The following is an 18245-nucleotide window of genomic DNA, read 5'->3' on the forward strand; positions in this document are numbered from 1 at the left end:
TCTCACCACCATGTGAGAGGAGAATTATTGCTACAAGTTATATTTCATTTCTCCTAATGTTACCTTTTTTTAAAAAAAATATATATTTTATTGATTTTTTATAGAGAAGAAGGGAGAGGGACAGAGAGTCAGAAACATTGATCAGCTGCCCCCACTGGGGATGTGTCCGCAGCCAAGGTACATGCCCTTGACCAGAATTGAACCCTGGACCTTTCAGTCTGCAGGCTGATGCTCTACACTGAGCCAAACCAGTTAGGGCTCCTAATGTTACCTTTGCTTGATGTATATAACAGGGCTGTTTGAAAGCATACTAAGGAAGTGTCTGTCAAACTTTCTTCAATTGACAGCTGTACTGCAAATCCAGCATCAGGATTGATGTTGGCGAGGGACAACAAATCAGTGGAACGCACAAAGAAGTTTCCATGAAAAGTGTGCATTGAAAGACCTAGAGAAGAGAAAAGTTGTTATAAAAGATGAAGCAATAGTAGTATATCTCAGGCTACAACTACTTTACAAAGTAAAAAAATGTCTCTGATTTTGAATGAAAAGGAGAACTTGGGGATAGGATTGGAGTGTGTTGGTAGAGGTTCTAAAATACCAATTCAAAAGAACCAATGTAGGTTCCACAAAAGATCTAATGTAAAACATTTTTAAAACGGGGGTTACTGTAAAAACTCATTTAAGAATTAAAATAAGTGATCAGAATCCCTCCTGCAAACATTCACATAAAATCAAGGTAATGTAAATTGAAGACTATTTGAATAATGATGATGAGGGCAAAGATTATTAATTTTACCATTTTCACTTAAGATCTTCCCTATTCCTCCAATTCTCTTTCTAAATCACCTCCAATATGGGCTTTCTCTTAGGTTCTTCCTAATAAAGCAAAACATGATTTTTGCCCACTTATTCAAATTACTGTAAAAATTGGGCAATGGTTATTATATATCAGGTTAAGATCCAGCATAAAGTCTTTTATATTGAACAACCATTATAAATTATAGTTATAGATACTCAATATATGAATGCTAATTTAATTATAAAGTAGAGTTTTTATAACATACCTTTAGTACACCTTATTCTCATAACAGCTTCAAATCCAATTTTCCTTGTGAGATAACGTTTTAGTTCTTTTTGTAACTTTTCTGCTTGTGAAGGATTGTGAGTAGAATGGAAAGATGGGTAATAATAGATGCAGCCTGCTGAATACTTGGACATGCAAGCTTTAAAGAGAAATTTAAAAAGTATTTTATATTTGTCCAATAGGAGTATAAATTCTATATTATGAAGAAATCTAAGTCATAATGAGAAAACAAAAACTGTGAAAATAAAGGTAATATATAAATCTGAGAAAACACAAACATTTATAAAATATAAGGTTTATTGTTGAGCAGAATAGCACAAAGAAATTATATTTTAAAAATAAAATATCAATAGCATTTTATACTGGTATAGCGCTTTAAAATTTACTGCTAATTTTCCGAGATATTATCTATGTAATTCACATGTAATTTCAGAGATATTATCTATGTAATTCACATGTCTTTCTCTCCAAAAGTATTGAGAATGCTTACTAAAGAGTTTAGATTTAATTTACATGCTAAAACTGTATGTACACAGATAAACACAGTGTCCCCTTACCTAGAGAAGAAAGATCCGAGTACTGTGAACTTAAAAGGAACAGATCCACTGCAGTCTGCTGCCCTGAGCAATCTAAAGCCAGCTTCTTATAAAAATCAGTTGCAGGGCCAAGATGTTGTACAACCTAAGTCAACAAGTCACAAAGTAAGAACTTGAAGCCTTGTATTGTGCATATCCTATATAATAAAAGGGTAATGCAAACTGACTGAATGGCGGAACGAACGGTCACTATCATGTGCACTGACCACCAGGGGGAAGACGCTCAACGCAGGAACTGCCCTCTGGTGGTCAGTTCGAGCACCACTCAGCTACAAGCCAGGCTGACTGCTGGCAAGCACAGCGGCCCGTCTCCACAGCAGAGCTAAGGATGTCCAACTGCAGCTTAGGCCCACTCCCTCCATCAGTCGGACATCCCCTGGGGGCTCCTGGACTGCAAAAGGGTGCAGGCCGGGCTGAGGGACCCCTACACACCGAGTGCATGAATGTCATGCACTGGGCTGCTACCGTTTCTATATCTCTCTTATATTAAAGAAGCGGTATCTCCACCATCCCCCCACAACCCCGCCCAACAGCAAATAGTTTTTTTTAAAGTGTCTAGGCAGCCCTAGCTGGTTTGGCTCAGTGGATAGAGTGTCAGCCTGCAGACTGAAGGGTCCCAGGTTTGATTCTGGCCAGGGGCACATGCCTGAGTTGTGGCTTGATCCCCGGTAGGGGGCGTGCAGGAGGCAGCCAATCAATGATTCTCTCTCATCATTGATGTTTCTATCTCTCTCTCTCTCTCCCCCTCCCATCCTCTCTAAAATCAGTAAAATATATTTAAAAAAAATAAAGTGTCTAGGCCAGGGGTGGGCAAATTTTTTGACTCGAGGGCCACAATGGGTTCTTAAACTGGACCGGAGGGCCGGAACAAAAGCATGGATGGAGTGTTTGTGTGAACTAATATAAATTCAAAGTAAACATCATTACATAAAAGGGTACGGTCTTTTTTTTTTTTTAGTTTTATTCATTTCAAATGGGCCGGATCCGGCCCGCGGGCCGTAGTTTGCCCACGGCTGGTCTAGGCAGTTGGCACAGATTTTCTAGAATAATCCTATATAAGAGAGGAATATGCTAATTAGCCATTACACCCTGATCACGGATCAGCAGGAGGGTGGGCCAGCGAGGTGCAAGTGGGCTGTGAAGAGCTACAGGAGGGGGCAGGGCAGCAAGCTATGGGGGTGGGGGGGAGAGCCGAGGGGGCGGGGGAGCTACAAGAGGGTGGAAGTGACCTACTGGCTACAAGCGGGCGACAGATAGCTACAGGAGAGGGCAGGGCAACAAGCTATGGGGGTGGGGGGGGAGCTACAGGAGGGCGGGACAGCGGGTGGAGTGCTACAGGAGGGCGGCAGACCTACTGGCGTACGGATTCATGTGCAGGGCTACTAGTCCTATATAAAAAAACCCTAATATGCAAAACAACCGAACGGCGGAATGACCAATCGCTATGACGCGCACTGACCACGAGGAGGCAGAGGGAGGTGAAAGGCGACGGGATGGGGGGCGGGGCTGGCGAGCGGGTGGTGCCAGGCCGCCAGCCAAGGCAGGTGCTAGTGGGGACCCCCCCTGAATGCCCCACCTGCTGATCGCCCCACAGATGGTCCTGATCACTGGCCACGCCTAGGGACCCTACCCTATATATTGGGAACAGTCTCTTAGATTTAAAAATTAAAACCTGGCAAGGCTACTCTAACACTGAAAAAACAGGATGATGCAGCGATGACATGCATGGGCTCTGGCTTGCACATTTTGTGGTCAGCTCTGATTCTGACACTTACAACTGTGTGACAAAGCCAATTACTTAACTTCTCTCTGCTTCAGTTTTTCCACCCATAAGATGGGGAAAATGGTACTACTGCCTCAGAAGGATCATGTTATGTACTGCTTTTTATAATCAGGGCAAAAATGTAGCTGTCCATATAACAGCAAGATGCCTTTCACCCGTATGAAAAGTATGGTCATGGTGCATGCAGTGTCCTGGATTGCAAGAGGGATGTCCGACTGTCGGTTTAGGCCTGACACCCCCCGAGGGGTCCCGGATTGTGAGAGGGCGCAGGCCAGGCTGAGGGACCCCCCAACCCTGTGCACAAATTTTGTGCACCAGGCCTCTAGTAACAATAATAATTGCTAACATTTATAAAGCACTTATGTGGCACAAATTATTGTATAAGTTTTATACAATAATTTGTATTGCCATCATAATTAAAATGTTTATTAGTATGAGCATGTTAAATGATAATATCTCAGATTTAATAAGTATATTATTGTGTAACAGAAAAGAACACTGGAATCAGAATATTAAGTCACATTTTTGCCATTAAATGGTTATCTAACCTTTGGCAATATATATAGTTTAATCTGTTTCCTTATCTATAAAATGAAAGGGTTAGAGTTAATTATTCCTAAATTTCTATGACTTGCAAACAAATAATAAAAAAAGAATATACTGCAACACAAAAACAAAATAATTCAAGTTAACTCTCTTACGAGTTTCCTTTTAAACTGTTAGTGAAGTGGAAAAGTAGAATGAACAAATAATTACAGTCTCTAGAAGCAGAAAACAACATCCTGAATATGACACAGAAACGAAATATAAAATACCTTTGTGCTTGATCTCTGGTTAGGATCCTCTCTGGACTGTAGAAGTCCTGCACCCAAGGAAGGTAACTGTGTCTGAAATACAGACACACGGCCACCTGTTGGAGACATTAATTTAAAGGCAGCCTGAAGCGCAGGACCAAGGGCACTGTGTGTTTCTCTTGTATTGGTGAACATATTTGGTAATGCATTCAATAAGTCTTTTATCAGCTGGGAAAACAAAGATTAAAAGTTGAATTACTCAGAAGGCAAGGCAATATTCTTTAAAACATCCCAGAGACAGTATATGCCACCACATTTGGGGGAACCGTAAATTGAGGAGTCAATGAATATGCTACCACATTGTCTATTAAAATGTTAATAGACCAAGGAAATGGTAAACATTTCAGTGAATAGTTGAAATAACAGAAACATTTTAATACTCTAAGGAAAAAAATCAATCTCACCTCTTTACTTTCATGTAGGTTCACAAGTAAGCTATCTGGAGTAGGCAGAAAAACATCTATAGAGAAAACATATTTTAATCAACAGATAAATTAAGTCAAAAGGACATAGTAATATAAAAAAAATCTTAGTTTTCCTTAGGCCACCTATATAATGGATACTATAGTATTGCTTTATTCTCTGTATGTATTATACACATGTGTTCACGCATGCAAAAGTACATATATATACAGGTGTAAAAACCTTAGAATCAAGTATTTTCCAGGAAATAATAATTTTTAAACAAATATCTAAGTGCACCAAATTATCCTTAGAGCATTATAAGATGTACTGTCAAATAAAGTAGCATCAACTCCAAACTTAGTAATTAAAAATACTTTTATTTTATTCACTGCTTACCATCTATATCAGACACAATCAACATTTGAGGTTGTGATAATCCTTCTTGTAAATTGTAGAAGTGAATAGTGCTATCAAAGGTCACAAATCCTATTCTTGTTCGTGAATCCCCAGGAAGCCTAAAGATAAAAATGACAATTTAAAAATTTACAGTGCTTAGTAACATGTTTTATTTAAGTAAATAATCAAGTAGGAAGCCAAGCCTAAGAATAACTACATATGCTTTTTCATAGAGGACAGAAAAGTCATCCTTATCTAAATCAACAGATATCAGGGGAGAGTAAGGATGAAACATTCCATCTTCAGATGAAACCACTAACACATTTAGAGTTCCTAGGTCAGAAAATTGAACTAGCATATTCAAATAGTAAGCCAAAACTAAGAATGGCATGATTATTTTGTTTGTTTGTTTGTTTATTTACTAGAGGCCTATGCACGAAATTCATGCAAGAGTAGACCTTCCTTCCCCTGGCTGCCAGCACCAGCTTCCCTCTGGCCCGGGCTTCATCTGGAAGGTTGTCCAGAGGGATGTCCAGAAGGACGTCTGGTCTAATTAGCATATTATGCTTTTATTATTTTAGATTTATGCAAACCTCACCCAAGGACACATTCAATGATTTTTTAGAGAGGAGAGGGGAGGGAGAAAGGAAAGGAGGGAGGGAGGAAGGTGGAGAGAGAGAGAGAGAGAGAGAGAGAGAGAGAGAGAGAGAGAGAGAGAGAGAAGAGAAAAAAAACATAAATGTGAGAGGGAAACAACGGCTGCCTCCCTTGATTCTGACCAGGGCCAGGGATTGAACCTGAAACCCAGGGGGTTTGTTTGTTACCAGTCAGGTATGTGCCCTTTGGTGCATGGGATGACGCTCCAACCAACTAAGCCACACTAGCAAGGGCTAAAAATAACATGATTTAAAAAAAAACCAAAGACTTCTTGCTGACTGCTTTGAAATGCATTATTTTAAGTGAAAAATTACTCATATTTTCAGTTCCAATATAACAAAAATAGTATATCTTGTTTAAACATTTTAAGGGCAGAACGGCAAAAAAGTGCTTTCCTGAAAAGACTGAATGTAATGCACATCAGATTTTAACATATAAAATTTTAAATAAAAACCACATTTAAGATCAAGGCATCTTATCTATCATGTATCTTTTAAAAATATTCTGCCAGAACGCAGTATATTCAAAGGTCAATGCCACAGTATAAAAGAATAAATTAACATTTCACTGCCCATCAAGCTTTTCTTATAAGATAAACGCTATATTGTACAGAAGTGTATTTCTTTATTTTAAAATATATTTTTATTGATTTCAGAGCGGAAGGGAGAGGGAGAGATAGAAACATCAATGAGAGAGAATCACTGATTGGCTGCCTCCTGCAGGTCCCACACTAGGGATCAAGCCTGCAACCCAGGCATGGGCCCCGACAGGGAATCCAACCGTGACCTCCTGGTTTATAGGTTGAAACTCAACCACTGAGCCACGCCAAGTGGCCCAGAAGGGTATTTCTAAGTACCACCAACTATGCTAACTGCTGTTACATAATTTATTGTTTTAGTAAACCTTTAAACATATTTTTGAGCCCTAGCTGGTTTTGCTCAGTGGATAGAGCTTCGGCCTGTGGCCTGTGGCCTGAAGGGCATATGCCCAGGTTATGGGTTGGATCCCCAGTGAGGGGCATGAGGGAGGCAGCCAATCAGTGATTCCCTCTCTTCATTGATTTAACTATTTATACTTTTGGTTTTGCATAGTCTGTTTAATTTGCAACAGTCACTCATTTTTGCTGGACTGGTTCCCATTTTTATGGCTATATCCTCATACTTTTCCAGTAAGCTAACTCTTCGGTCTTAAAAATGATTTCTTTGCAGGGGATCGTCCACTGCCACTTACTGCTAAAACTGTATCTGAAGTAAGCACTTTTGACTAAAAATAGGGCAAATGCTTCAATCAAGGAGAAAAATATGAAAACTCTAAGTTACTAACACAAAGTAAAAGCAAATCATTTAATATTTCTGGATTTTTAAAACAGTCTCAAAGGTCTTAACGTTCAGTTTTATTCATAGCCAAGATCAGTGATATGCAGACTCTGATGACTAGAGCTAGTACTCAGCAGAGCAAGGACTCTCACTCAATGGAAGTTGGAGGAGAACCTTCTGGGATCACCAAGACTACTTGCAACACAGCATTCATCACACATAACCACCAGACACCTTTGGACAAGTGAGAAACCACTGTAGTAGGAACCACTCTTACTAACAATCTTTAAGTCTTATCTCTTGTGGGTATTGTAATAAAAAGAAGTAATGTAAAAACAACTTTGTTTTACTGAGAATTGGAAGGTTCATTATTAAACCTCATTGAGGGTCCCCTTCATGACTAACAGACACATAGAGAGGAATTAGAGCCAGGTATAAGCAACCCATCCAATACGGTTTCCACTTTCACAATACAGCTCATTACTAATGTGCCAAAATGAAGAGCTCAGTTTCTGGCTTCCTGGAAAATACTGAGCAGAAAATCAATTCCTTCTTTCCCTTTATCTGGCTCATTCTCTTTTAGCACATTTAAAACTACCTTATGGAAAACCCCTTGCTCAGGTAAAAATTACAGCTAGACTTCTTCCATCCAGATTTTTGACACCCTGGCCAAGTAAAGTTTTCTGGGCTCCAGTACTGAGATCTGCTAAGGTAGAGGAGATCTAAATTCCTTACTAAGCCCGGTCGGCATGCCTTAGTGATTGAGCATAGATCTATGAATCAGAAGGCACATGTCCTGGTGGCAGGCTCAATCCCCAGTGTGGGGCATGCAGGAGGCAGCTGATCAATGATTCTCTCTCATCATTGATGTTTCCCTTTCTCTCAAATCAATAAAAATGTATTTTAAAAAATTTCTTACTAAGTTTTAAAACTTTATGATTTTATGATTCAGATACCAAGTCATAAATCATAATAAAATCCAAGTAGCAGGATCTATATTTTATGGTGGACAGGAAATACTCTTAAAATGAAATCAAAGTTAATAAAAACCAACACGATGAATTGCTAATAAACACTTCATATTTATATACATATACATTTATTTTGAATAAAATAATTCTTACTTGTCTAGATTTTCTAACAGTGACTGGCACAAAATTGTCAAATACCCAGCTTCCACTGCATTATGAGACACATCTAAAACAAACAAGTAAACTGCGGGTTGAGGAGGACGAAGCTGAAAGAAATAAAAATAATGTAATTTATTTAATAGGTACAATGTGTTCTTTTTATATCACCATACCACTGGATATTTACTGAGTATGTTATACAAAAATATACATAAGTAGGATGTTTTGTAAGATCTCATGTGCTAGTGAAAATGACATTCCTTTGACTTTTTTCTTATAAGGTTGGTTGTGGATTAAGCATGATAAAGCAGCCATTATACAGTAATGGTTAAATAGATGTGTTAAATGTTTTCCTGAGAGTCTTGGCTGAGATATCTTTCAAAGAAAAATTAAATTTACTTATTATTTAATATCAACCTCTATATCCCTTCCCTGCCCCTAAAAACATTTTTAAAATTTAATTTCTTTAACTCAATAATCATTAGTACTAACTATTGGGTCACCTGGTGGTGGATGAAACCCAACGGTTAAGTGCCAAGTGTAAAGTCCTTGTGATGGTATTTCTATGTTCCTTCTCTACTAGAGATATATAATGGTATTAATGGATTAAATATATAATGCTGGAATTAGCATTTAATAAACTCCAGAGTGGGTGAAGGGAGGAGGGGCTGGAAATAAAGTATGAAATATATATAGCACAAGGTTAATAACTGTTGAAGCTCACTGATGGGTAAATGATGATTATACTATTTTCTCTTCCTTGAAATAAGCTTGAAAACTGTTACAGGAAGTTAAAATAAAAGGATATATAAAGTCTTCTTGTTTTTTTTAAGTGTCAACCAGGGATCATATGGGTCATGGCAAAAACTTTTTGCTATACCACTTTAATTAGATTAAGATTCCTAAAGAGCCAGAACAGAGCTGAGAACATAGTAAGTTGTAAAGAAGTTAAAAGTGACAGTGACTAAAAGGAAGTTTACTATAATAGAAAACAGGTAAGAAAATAGTAGTTAAGTGGGCAGATGCTATATTAAACACAAAGAACCATAAAAATTAGAAAAATAAAGAGATGGGTTAAGCATTAGAAATTTAATACACATTAGTTATTCTTGACCACTTTACATGTTTGTCAACAACAAAGATTAGAAAAAAGGATACAGAGGAAACATGTTATTATAAATATATTTAAAATGAGTCAGTATGATAAAGTTTAGTAGAACTTAGGTAAAAAATTTCTTTTTGTAAGTAGAAAATTAGAATGAGAGTTCAGAGTCAGTATAATTAAAGAACAGATAGAATTTTATGATGAACTGAAAAAGGAGAAATTAGAATAAAGTCATATCCATTTATCTTGATATATGTACTGGATAAAACATTAAGATTGCATCTTTTTTTAAAGATTATATCTTTAAGAGCTTGAAAATTACAGTTTTTGGCAAAAACATGAGTTTTTCTGTTGGAGGGTCTTAAGTATTAAATGGTAAATGAATATTTATATTCATTCTATGTAAGTAATATAATCAGAACGGCAACAAATTGTAGATGCTAGTGCTTATCATAAAACATTACTAAGATTTCTTAGTGACATAACTGCATTCTTCTAGATCAAGTAACCTTTACCAAGAGTTTTCTATTTGTTAAGTATAAATAAAATTTTTTTTCTAAAATTCATTTTTAAAAATTCAAAATTTGAACAAAAATTCACTTAATAGCAAATTACAAATGACCAATACAATTGATCCCAAGAGTAACTTTAACACTGAATAGTTACCATGTAATCAGAAGAAGCAATGAACTCCACAGTTGAATTCTGAACTTCTGGCCGTTTATGAGGCTCTCCATAAGAGCGGGTAAGGGGATTATACATAAATTCTTCAGGAACTAGGTAAGAATTAGGAATCCAGTATAAATTTAGTAACACAATTTATAGCTGCGCACACATATGCACTCCTGGAAATAAACACCTCTATCATTAATTTATATAAGGTTTACAATAATTCTGTGAACATCTAATGGTAAAAACTAATTCCTTAAGCCCTCTTTAAAAAATATAGCAGAAGGATTAAGAAACTTTTTTTATGAAATCGGGTTAGGAAACCAGAACACAAGTAACCGTGCTTTTTAGGTTTGTGGTCTATTTACCACAATGACATGGGGAAAAAAATCAGACAGAAACACAAATTTGAAAGCAATCACACTAAGATATCCTAAGAAATGACTAAGGGGGAAAACAGACACACTGCACCCATGTGATCAGATACAATGACAATGGCAAAGGTCTATGAGTAGAACGAACCAAATGTATCAACAGAAGACAATCTTAACTTGTCAGGGTCAAGCGTAATTAGTCTGCAGGACCTCACCTGCGTGACCTTCACTACTTGTTTTTTTTTTTTTTTTAAAGATTTTTTTTTTTTAAAATATATTTTTTATTGATTTTCTACAGAGAGGAAGAGAGAGAGATAGAGAGTTAGAAACATCGATGAGAGAGAAACATCGATCAGCTGCCTCCTGCACATCCCCCACTGGGGAAGTGCCCACAACCCAGGTACATGCCCTTGCCCGGAATCGAACCCGGGACCTTTCAGTCCGCAGGCCGACGCTCTATCCACTGAGCCAAACCGGTTTTGGCTTCACTACTTGTTTTATGAATACCTTTTAGTTTGACCTTACTGTCACTTCTCCTCATTATCTCCTTGGCTAGCCAAAATGAAGTGTCCCTAGCCCAGTGGTTGGCAAACTCATTAGTCAACAGAGCCAAATATCAACAGTACAACGACTGAAATTTCTTTTGAGAGCCAAATTTTTTAAACTTAAACTATATAGGTAGGTACATTGTTATTAACTTAATTAGGGTATTCCTAAGCTGGCCTTTGCTAAAAACGTCCTCAATCTGAGGGGTCGACCTCAGCGAATGTACCCCCACTTCTTCAAAATAGACTCGCCCAGGCCAAAAACCGACTTCTGTGCACGGGCCACGAAGTTTCAATCGCACTGTACGTGCGTGCCTGCACGTGGTATTTTGTGGAAGAGCCACACTTAAGGGGCCAAAGAGCCGCGGTTTGCCAACCACTGCCCTAGCCTATACTCTCACCATTAAAAGTGGTATGAAAGTTTTCAAAGTACTGAGCAGAGAGACTAGATGAAAAATGTCACAATGTTTACAATAATATTAAGCACACTTATTTTAAGAATCTGAACTCACCATCATTGACTCTATAGCACAAATTGCATTTCCATCTACGCTGATCAATGAAGGATACGAAAGGGTTGATATATGTTCGACAAGATCGGCACCTCACAATGGTATTTGATGTTATCACGGGTAATTGCTAGAAAGTAAAATAAAGATGTTGTAGCAGAACAAACACCCCAGGAAACACACATGCTGCTGTGATCATAATCAAACAAAACAATAACTGTGTTTTGAAACTGAAGCATTTTAATAAAATCCAGTGATGCGCTAAGTAACAGAAGCAGCTATCAAGTTTTTCCCCTCTTTTATCATAATCTTCATATAAGAATAATACCAAAATAAAGTCCAACCAAATGCAATAAAAGCTACTAGCTGACAAGAAAAGCCTGGTTGGCAAAAAAACAAACAAACAAACAAAAAATATCTGTATCTATCTATCTATCTATCTATCTATCTATCTATCTATCTATCTATCTATCGACAGATAGATATCTCTCTCTATATATCTATATCTCAGAGCTTATCAGCTAGATTCAAGAAATAACACAGAGAAACATATACCATATAAAAATGCCTTTGTCTCCGCACCTGGTGCTATCTGCACTGCTCATTTGACAGCCACAACAATCCCAGTGGGAGCCCAGGCCACAAGAAAACAAACAAAATGTGCCTTTGAAACAAATACATCTTTATGCTTAGTTTGAAGAACTTTATATTCAATTTAAGGAAGTTAGAAAATGTGAAAAAGGCCTTTAAAAATCACGTATTATTCTATCTTCCTGAATTAACCCAATAACCTTTTAGTATATTTCTTTGTTTTAAAATTTCTCACCTGTGTATATGGGAAATTAACTATATTGGTCAGACATAAAGGTTGTAACAGTATTACAAGTTATCAAATAGTATTTACTGAATGAATTCAAGATCCTCATTACATATCCTAATTATTTTATTTGCTATTCACTTTGCTCCTTTCTGTTCATCTTAGTAGGAAAGCAAGCTCCATGAGGAAGCGTACTGACCTTTGTATCCTCAGAACCTAGCATAATAGAGAGGCAAATCAATATTGTGTGGATGAGTAAGAACAAAAGAAACTCAGGAGCAAGAAGAGGGGTAGAAAGTCACAGGAGTAAAACAGTGGAAGTGAGAAATGCAGCTTGTAAAGTATAAATAAAATGTACCTCAATAAAATTTATTTCTGAAGTTTCAAAATCTTAGTTTAAATATATTTTTGCATGAAATACCAGAACTTTGTGAAAAAAATCCAACAAGCTAGGTATTAAACCAAACAGACTTTGGAAACTTAAACAAGTAATGTTTTAATTCAATAGACTCGAGGTGTCTGGACTTTATTATTCTGAAGGTTATTTAATAGTTAGGAATAATCATACAGTTTTCTTCCCTAATAGTACATCAATGTTGGTGATTCCTTTATCCTATATAACAGTGGTTCTCAACCTTCTGGCCCTTTATTTATTTATTTATTTATTTATTTTTGAGTATGTATTTTATTTTTATTTTTTTATCTTTAATTTCTTTATTGGTTAAGGTATTACAAATGTGTCCTGATCCCCCCTTTAACCCCCAACCCCCGGCCCGCACTCATGCTCTCATTCCCCTGTTGTCCGTGCCCATTGGTTTGGCTTATATGAATGCATACAAGTCCTTTGGTTGATCAACCTTCTGGCCCTTTAAATACAGTTACTCATGTTGTGACCCAACCATAAAATTATTGTCGTTGCTACTTCATAACTGTAATGTTGCTACTGTTATGAATTGTAATGTAAATATCTGATATGCAGGATGGTCTTAGGCGACCCCTGTGAAAGGGTTGTTCGACCGCCAAAGGTGTCGCGACCCACAGGTTGAGAACCGCTGCTATATAATAAAAGGGTAATATGCAAATCAACCGAACTAGGGAACGACTGGTTGCTATGATGCGCACTGAACACCAGGGGGCAGATGCTCGACGCAAGGAGCTGTCCCCTAATGGTCACTGTGCTCCCACATGGGGAGCAGAGCTCAGCCAAAAGCTGGGCTCATGGCTGGTGAATGCAGCTGTGGTGGTGGGAGCCTCTCCCACCTCTGCAGCACTAAGGATGTCTGCATCCTGGGCTGCGAAAAAGGGCGCAGGCTGGGCTGAGGGGAACCTCCCCCACAAGTGCACCAGGCCTCTAGGACTCCTTAAGTTTATCCTCTATGGCCTCTCCAACTTTCAAAACTAATCTTTCAAAATCCAGCTCAGACTTCATCACTCATAGAAAACTTCTGCTACTATAGCCAGAGGAAATTACTTCCCATACTATACTCACCACCTAAATACCTTATAGAATTTGATTAGTTAACATGTATTAATTCTCCTGCATGTAATTATTTGTTCTTACATCTTTGTTACCTGTTAGAGAAGACTTTCTTAGGGACAAGGCCAATGACTTAATCACCTCTATATTTACCAGTGCTTAGTTTAGGACCTGTCACAAAGCAGGTGCTCAGAAAATGTTTGCTGAATTGAACTGGACAGAAATTTGTTAACTTCAAATAAAAGAAGATGAAAAAATTCTAAGAAAATATATAATCTAAATACCTTGCACATAAAAACACATGTCAGTACCCACAAATATTTTTAAATATGACTTTACCGTTAGGTCTCTGAAGGGATGTAACAATAATCCTAAAGGAAGCTTAGCTTTAGTCAGTAAAGCCTGTGTCTGCGGAATATTTGTCAGAGTACACCGAAAGGAACTGCAAAAAATATAAAGAACACGGACTACATTAGCTATCAGAAAAAAACAAAAAACAAACACCCTGAAGTAGACAGTTGTTGTAGATAAATAAGAACATTTAAGGCAGTGGTTCTCAAACTTCTGGCCCTTTAAATTCAGTTCCTCATGTTGTGACCCAATCATAAAATTATTTTCGTTGCTATTTCATAACTGTAATGTTGCTACTGTTATGAATCGTAATGTAAATATCTGATATGCAGGATGGTCTTAGGCGACCCCTGTGAAAGGGTTGTTCGATCGCCAAAGGGGTCGCGACCCACAGGTTGAGAACCGCTGATTTAAGGGCATAAATGAAAATCATTTGAGTATGGTCTGTAATGCTAATTTGGAAGGTCCTTATTACTTTAAACATGTATATATGTAAAAATGTGAAAATACCTAAATTAAGGACTCAACATTTTCATGGTAGAAAAACAATTACTCCATTATGACTAGCATGTAGGGCATAAATAGGAGGGAGAAGAAAACGTGAATGAAAAGCATATCTTTGCACTTTTAATAATGCTTTTTCTTTTTTTACTCCCCTCTTTTCACCCACTGAACTCCTAGCCTGAGACTCATCAGTTCCTGCTTCCTCTGAAGCCCCACTCACCCCTGATCACAAGTCAGAAGGACTTCTCCCTCTGTGCTCTGAGATCTGTTTATGCTTCTGTGGTATCAATTAGTCTGTCTTTTCCACTTGAGATCAGAGATCATTTTGTCCTGTGCCATCATAGGACTATTCCTCTCATACAGTAAGTACTTATAACTTATTAAGTTGTAAGTTAAGGTCAGTAGGCACAGAATCAATAAAGAGCTAAAAAGCAGAAGTAGGAGAAACCAGGAAAGGCATTTTCCTTAGAGTGATTGACAGTCTGCAGAGAAAGCCAGATACACTCTAATCCAGGCTGGTGGTGTTCCTGCTCCGGGACCTTTATGTGTGCAGTCCAAGCAGCTGGGCACACTCTCTCACTTCTTTTCAGATCTCTACTCAAATGTTAACTCTTTGGGAAAAGCTGTCCTGACTCCTCAATAAAAAACAGTCACCCTCCACTTTTACTACTCCCTACTTCATAGTAATACGCTGACATTTCATTATATACTTATTAGTTTGACTGCTCAAAGTATGTCTTCCTTAATAGGATCTAAGTTACATGAGACTGGGAAATCTGTTCAGTTTACTGCTTCATGCCCAGCACCAGAAACAGTGCCTGGCACTTTACTTAGAAGGCATTCACTAATATTTATCATATGAATAATTTATCTTAATATGTAGGCACAATTATTATTCCTGTTTTACAGTTGACAATGCTAAGAATTTGAGAGGTTATATAATTGGCACAAAATCTCATAGCTACTTATCAGTGGAACCAGGGTAAGCAGCCTAGGTATGTCCAATTCTAAAGCCTGTACTCCTAATTACTCTATTTTGATGAGATATTTTCACAGAAAACATATAACTAAGTAGAAACGCATACAGCATTCCCTCCCTATGGACTCTTTAATACATATTCATATACATGTACATATACACATACAATATACTACACTCACCTATTTGGGAATGCCTAACTATTCATAATAAAGGCCATAATCCGCATTCTTATTGACTTGACAGAAGCTTACACTCAGAAGGATGGGCAGCTATTTTCAACCTAGAAACAATTTATTCATTTTTTATCGAAGTGATCTTGGAACTTCCTTAGGCACAGATGGAGGATAGGTGGTAGGGTGGGGGAGTAGAAAGGGGACCCTTGGAAAGCTCCATTTTTTGTATTGGAAACTATATAAGATTTTGGTTGAAAAAGAGAGGCTTATTATACTTTTTTAAAAAGCTAGAAATCTATTGCCTTACAAAGGGCAATACTGGCTCTAAAGAATACCAACTCTCTTAACACAAGGAAGAACTTAATGTTGTTCTGTGAATCAGAGTTTACTTTATAAGAGATTCCAGGAGCAGAGGATGTCTTCTGGGAGCAGAGGAATATCCTACCAGGACGCAGAAGTACTGAAAGCAGGCAAGAACAGAGAACTTTTTATCTTGGAGGCACTGTGAGGTACATAACAGAGCTTATCCACACAGAGGATGGCCACCAGATGCAGGCTGCCAGCTGAATTTCCCCAGGAGGTGAGGAAATACTCAAAAAGAAATCCAAATCTAAATTCAGGCTGGATAAATAGGCTGGGGTAACGGGTCTTCACATTCTATACTGAGTGGGAAAAGAAAATTCAGGGATAAACCATTAATTTAACATGTTAAGCGCCCTGTCAGTCACCGGTGACTGACACTATACTTTCCTTCTGGAAGACAAAGCAGGCTGGGTGCTTAACATGTTAAAACTGTTCTTGCGATTATATAACTTTATGTCCTTTTCAAGCAAAGATAAAAGGGTATAAAACTGTAAAGATTCCACCTTATTTAAAAGACACGAGAAGTTATTGCTGATGAAAAGTGAGGAGAAAAAATGTAAGAGAAGGAAAATATAGATTTGGGTTCCTAAAACCCTTCACTAAAAAAGAAAAAAAGGTCCCTCGTATTAGGTGATAGGAATGGAAGTGGAAAAAGACAGAGATGGGACAGGAAAAAACAACCTAAATTGAATTTTATATCCAGAATATCTACACAAACTAAAATAGAAGTGTTCACATTAACAAAACTTCCACTCAAGGAATTAATACCATATTACTTTTACTGTTTTTGAAAATTATATAATAAATACTTACTCTGGGCTACAGTTTAATTTTTTAAGGTCTAAGTTCAAGTTAGGTATAGGAGCCAAAATAGGAGTCACGGGTAAAATATTCCTCTCCTGAGTGAGGTTTACAGGTCTTAGGCTTTCTGGTTGTATAGAACTCTGAAGGCTCAGTCCTCCCAGACTGGAGGACAGCTGGTTCATACCAGGATACTGCTGAGAGATAAATTAAAAGCAAAACAAAAAGAACAATATAACAAGCATGAATGAAATGTATTATACTACATATAGGATTTTAATATATAGAAAAAAGAAAGAACATTTAAACCTGTTGTTAACAGTAGAATGACTTAATAGGACAGTTCAATTTAAAGCATTCTTAAAAAAAAACAACAACTGAAAGCAAAAATACTGAATGAATTAAAATCTTATTAGCATGGTTAAACCTCACAGAATTTCAGCAACAATGCTTTTCAACATCAAGAATTTGGTTTTTCTGAATACAGTTCCTACTAAAAAGGCAGCATAATGCTTGTTTTCAAGTTTATCCAATTACAATTTCAGGATAATGAGCTAATGTCATAGAAATGTACAATGATGGTCAATGAGTTTTGCTTCATTTATTTTTCTGCATTTCCTTTGTTATATTTGCAGCACCACTATGAATGCATGGCTTTTGATTAACTCCAAATGATTTAATGAATTGTGGCTACTCATTTTGATGCTCAAACTATCTAATTTTTGGCCAGTGAGAGCCCCTTCAAGCTAGCCCTGGTGTCCTTTTGATATGAGCCTATTGTCTACGGCCATACCACCCTGAACGCGCCCGATCTCGTCTGATATGAGCCTATTAATTAATCTTCGTTAGATTCCTAACTTTCTGGCATAAAATTTTCTACTATTCCCCCTTTAGCCTTTGAATTAACCATTTATGCTAAAATTAAAAAAGAATTTTGGTTCTTTTTAAAGGGATGGTATCTAGAGACCATAATCTGAGTAATAAGGGTATTCACTACAAGTACATAACAAGTACATTGTTGAGCAAGAGAGTCTAGCTAAGAGTACATACAGTATGATCCCACTTATATAAACTTCAAAAACAAACAAAACTAATCTGATATTAGAAGTCAAGACAGTTGTCAATTCTTGTTTGGAGGGTTAATAAATAGAGAAGGCATGAATGGCCTCTGGCTGTTGGCTACGTGAGTATGTACAATTTGTAGAAATGTTTTAAGCTGCATGCTGCTAATTTATATACTTTTACATATTATGGATTGCATTTCAGAAAAAAGTTTTAAAAATGAAAGTTGGGACTAGGATGATGTCTAAGAGTCCACTCCTAAAGCTCTGGCTTTAGGATGCTCATTTCAACT

At 37.3% G+C, this 18245-nt stretch overlaps 1 protein-coding gene across 11 annotated transcripts in view; it reads right to left on the reverse strand.

Moving 5' to 3' along the window:
• SEC24B (SEC24 homolog B, COPII coat complex component) overlaps positions 1-18245 on the reverse strand; it is a 91440-nt gene that overhangs the window by 9056 nt on the left and 64139 nt on the right. For 9 of the 11 annotated variants that reach the window (XR_004973301.1, XM_036343526.1, XM_036343535.1 and 6 more), the window contains 11 exons: positions 16904-17088; positions 14057-14159; positions 11427-11553; positions 9993-10102; positions 8216-8328; positions 5119-5237; positions 4722-4777; positions 4279-4485; positions 1642-1765; positions 1065-1223; positions 272-445 (listed from right to left, as the gene is read on the reverse strand). Coding sequence is in view for 10 of the 11 variants with exons in the window: in XM_036343526.1 (XP_036199419.1) it covers positions 272-445; positions 1065-1223; positions 1642-1765; positions 4279-4485; positions 4722-4777; positions 5119-5237; positions 8216-8328; positions 9993-10102; positions 11427-11553; positions 14057-14159; positions 16904-17088 (1477 nt within the window). In the remaining variant the exon portion in view is untranslated. The remainder of the gene's footprint in view (positions 1-271; positions 446-1064; positions 1224-1641; positions 1766-4278; positions 4486-4721; positions 4778-5118; positions 5238-8215; positions 8329-9992; positions 10103-11426; positions 11554-14056; positions 14160-16903; positions 17089-18245) is intronic. The other 2 variants (XM_036343516.1, XM_036343483.1) reach the window with 1 other exon arrangement.

This window comes from Myotis myotis, unplaced genomic scaffold (genome assembly GCF_014108235.1).
Source record: "Myotis myotis isolate mMyoMyo1 unplaced genomic scaffold, mMyoMyo1.p scaffold_m19_p_1, whole genome shotgun sequence".
NCBI lineage: Eukaryota > Metazoa > Chordata > Mammalia > Chiroptera > Vespertilionidae > Myotis > Myotis myotis.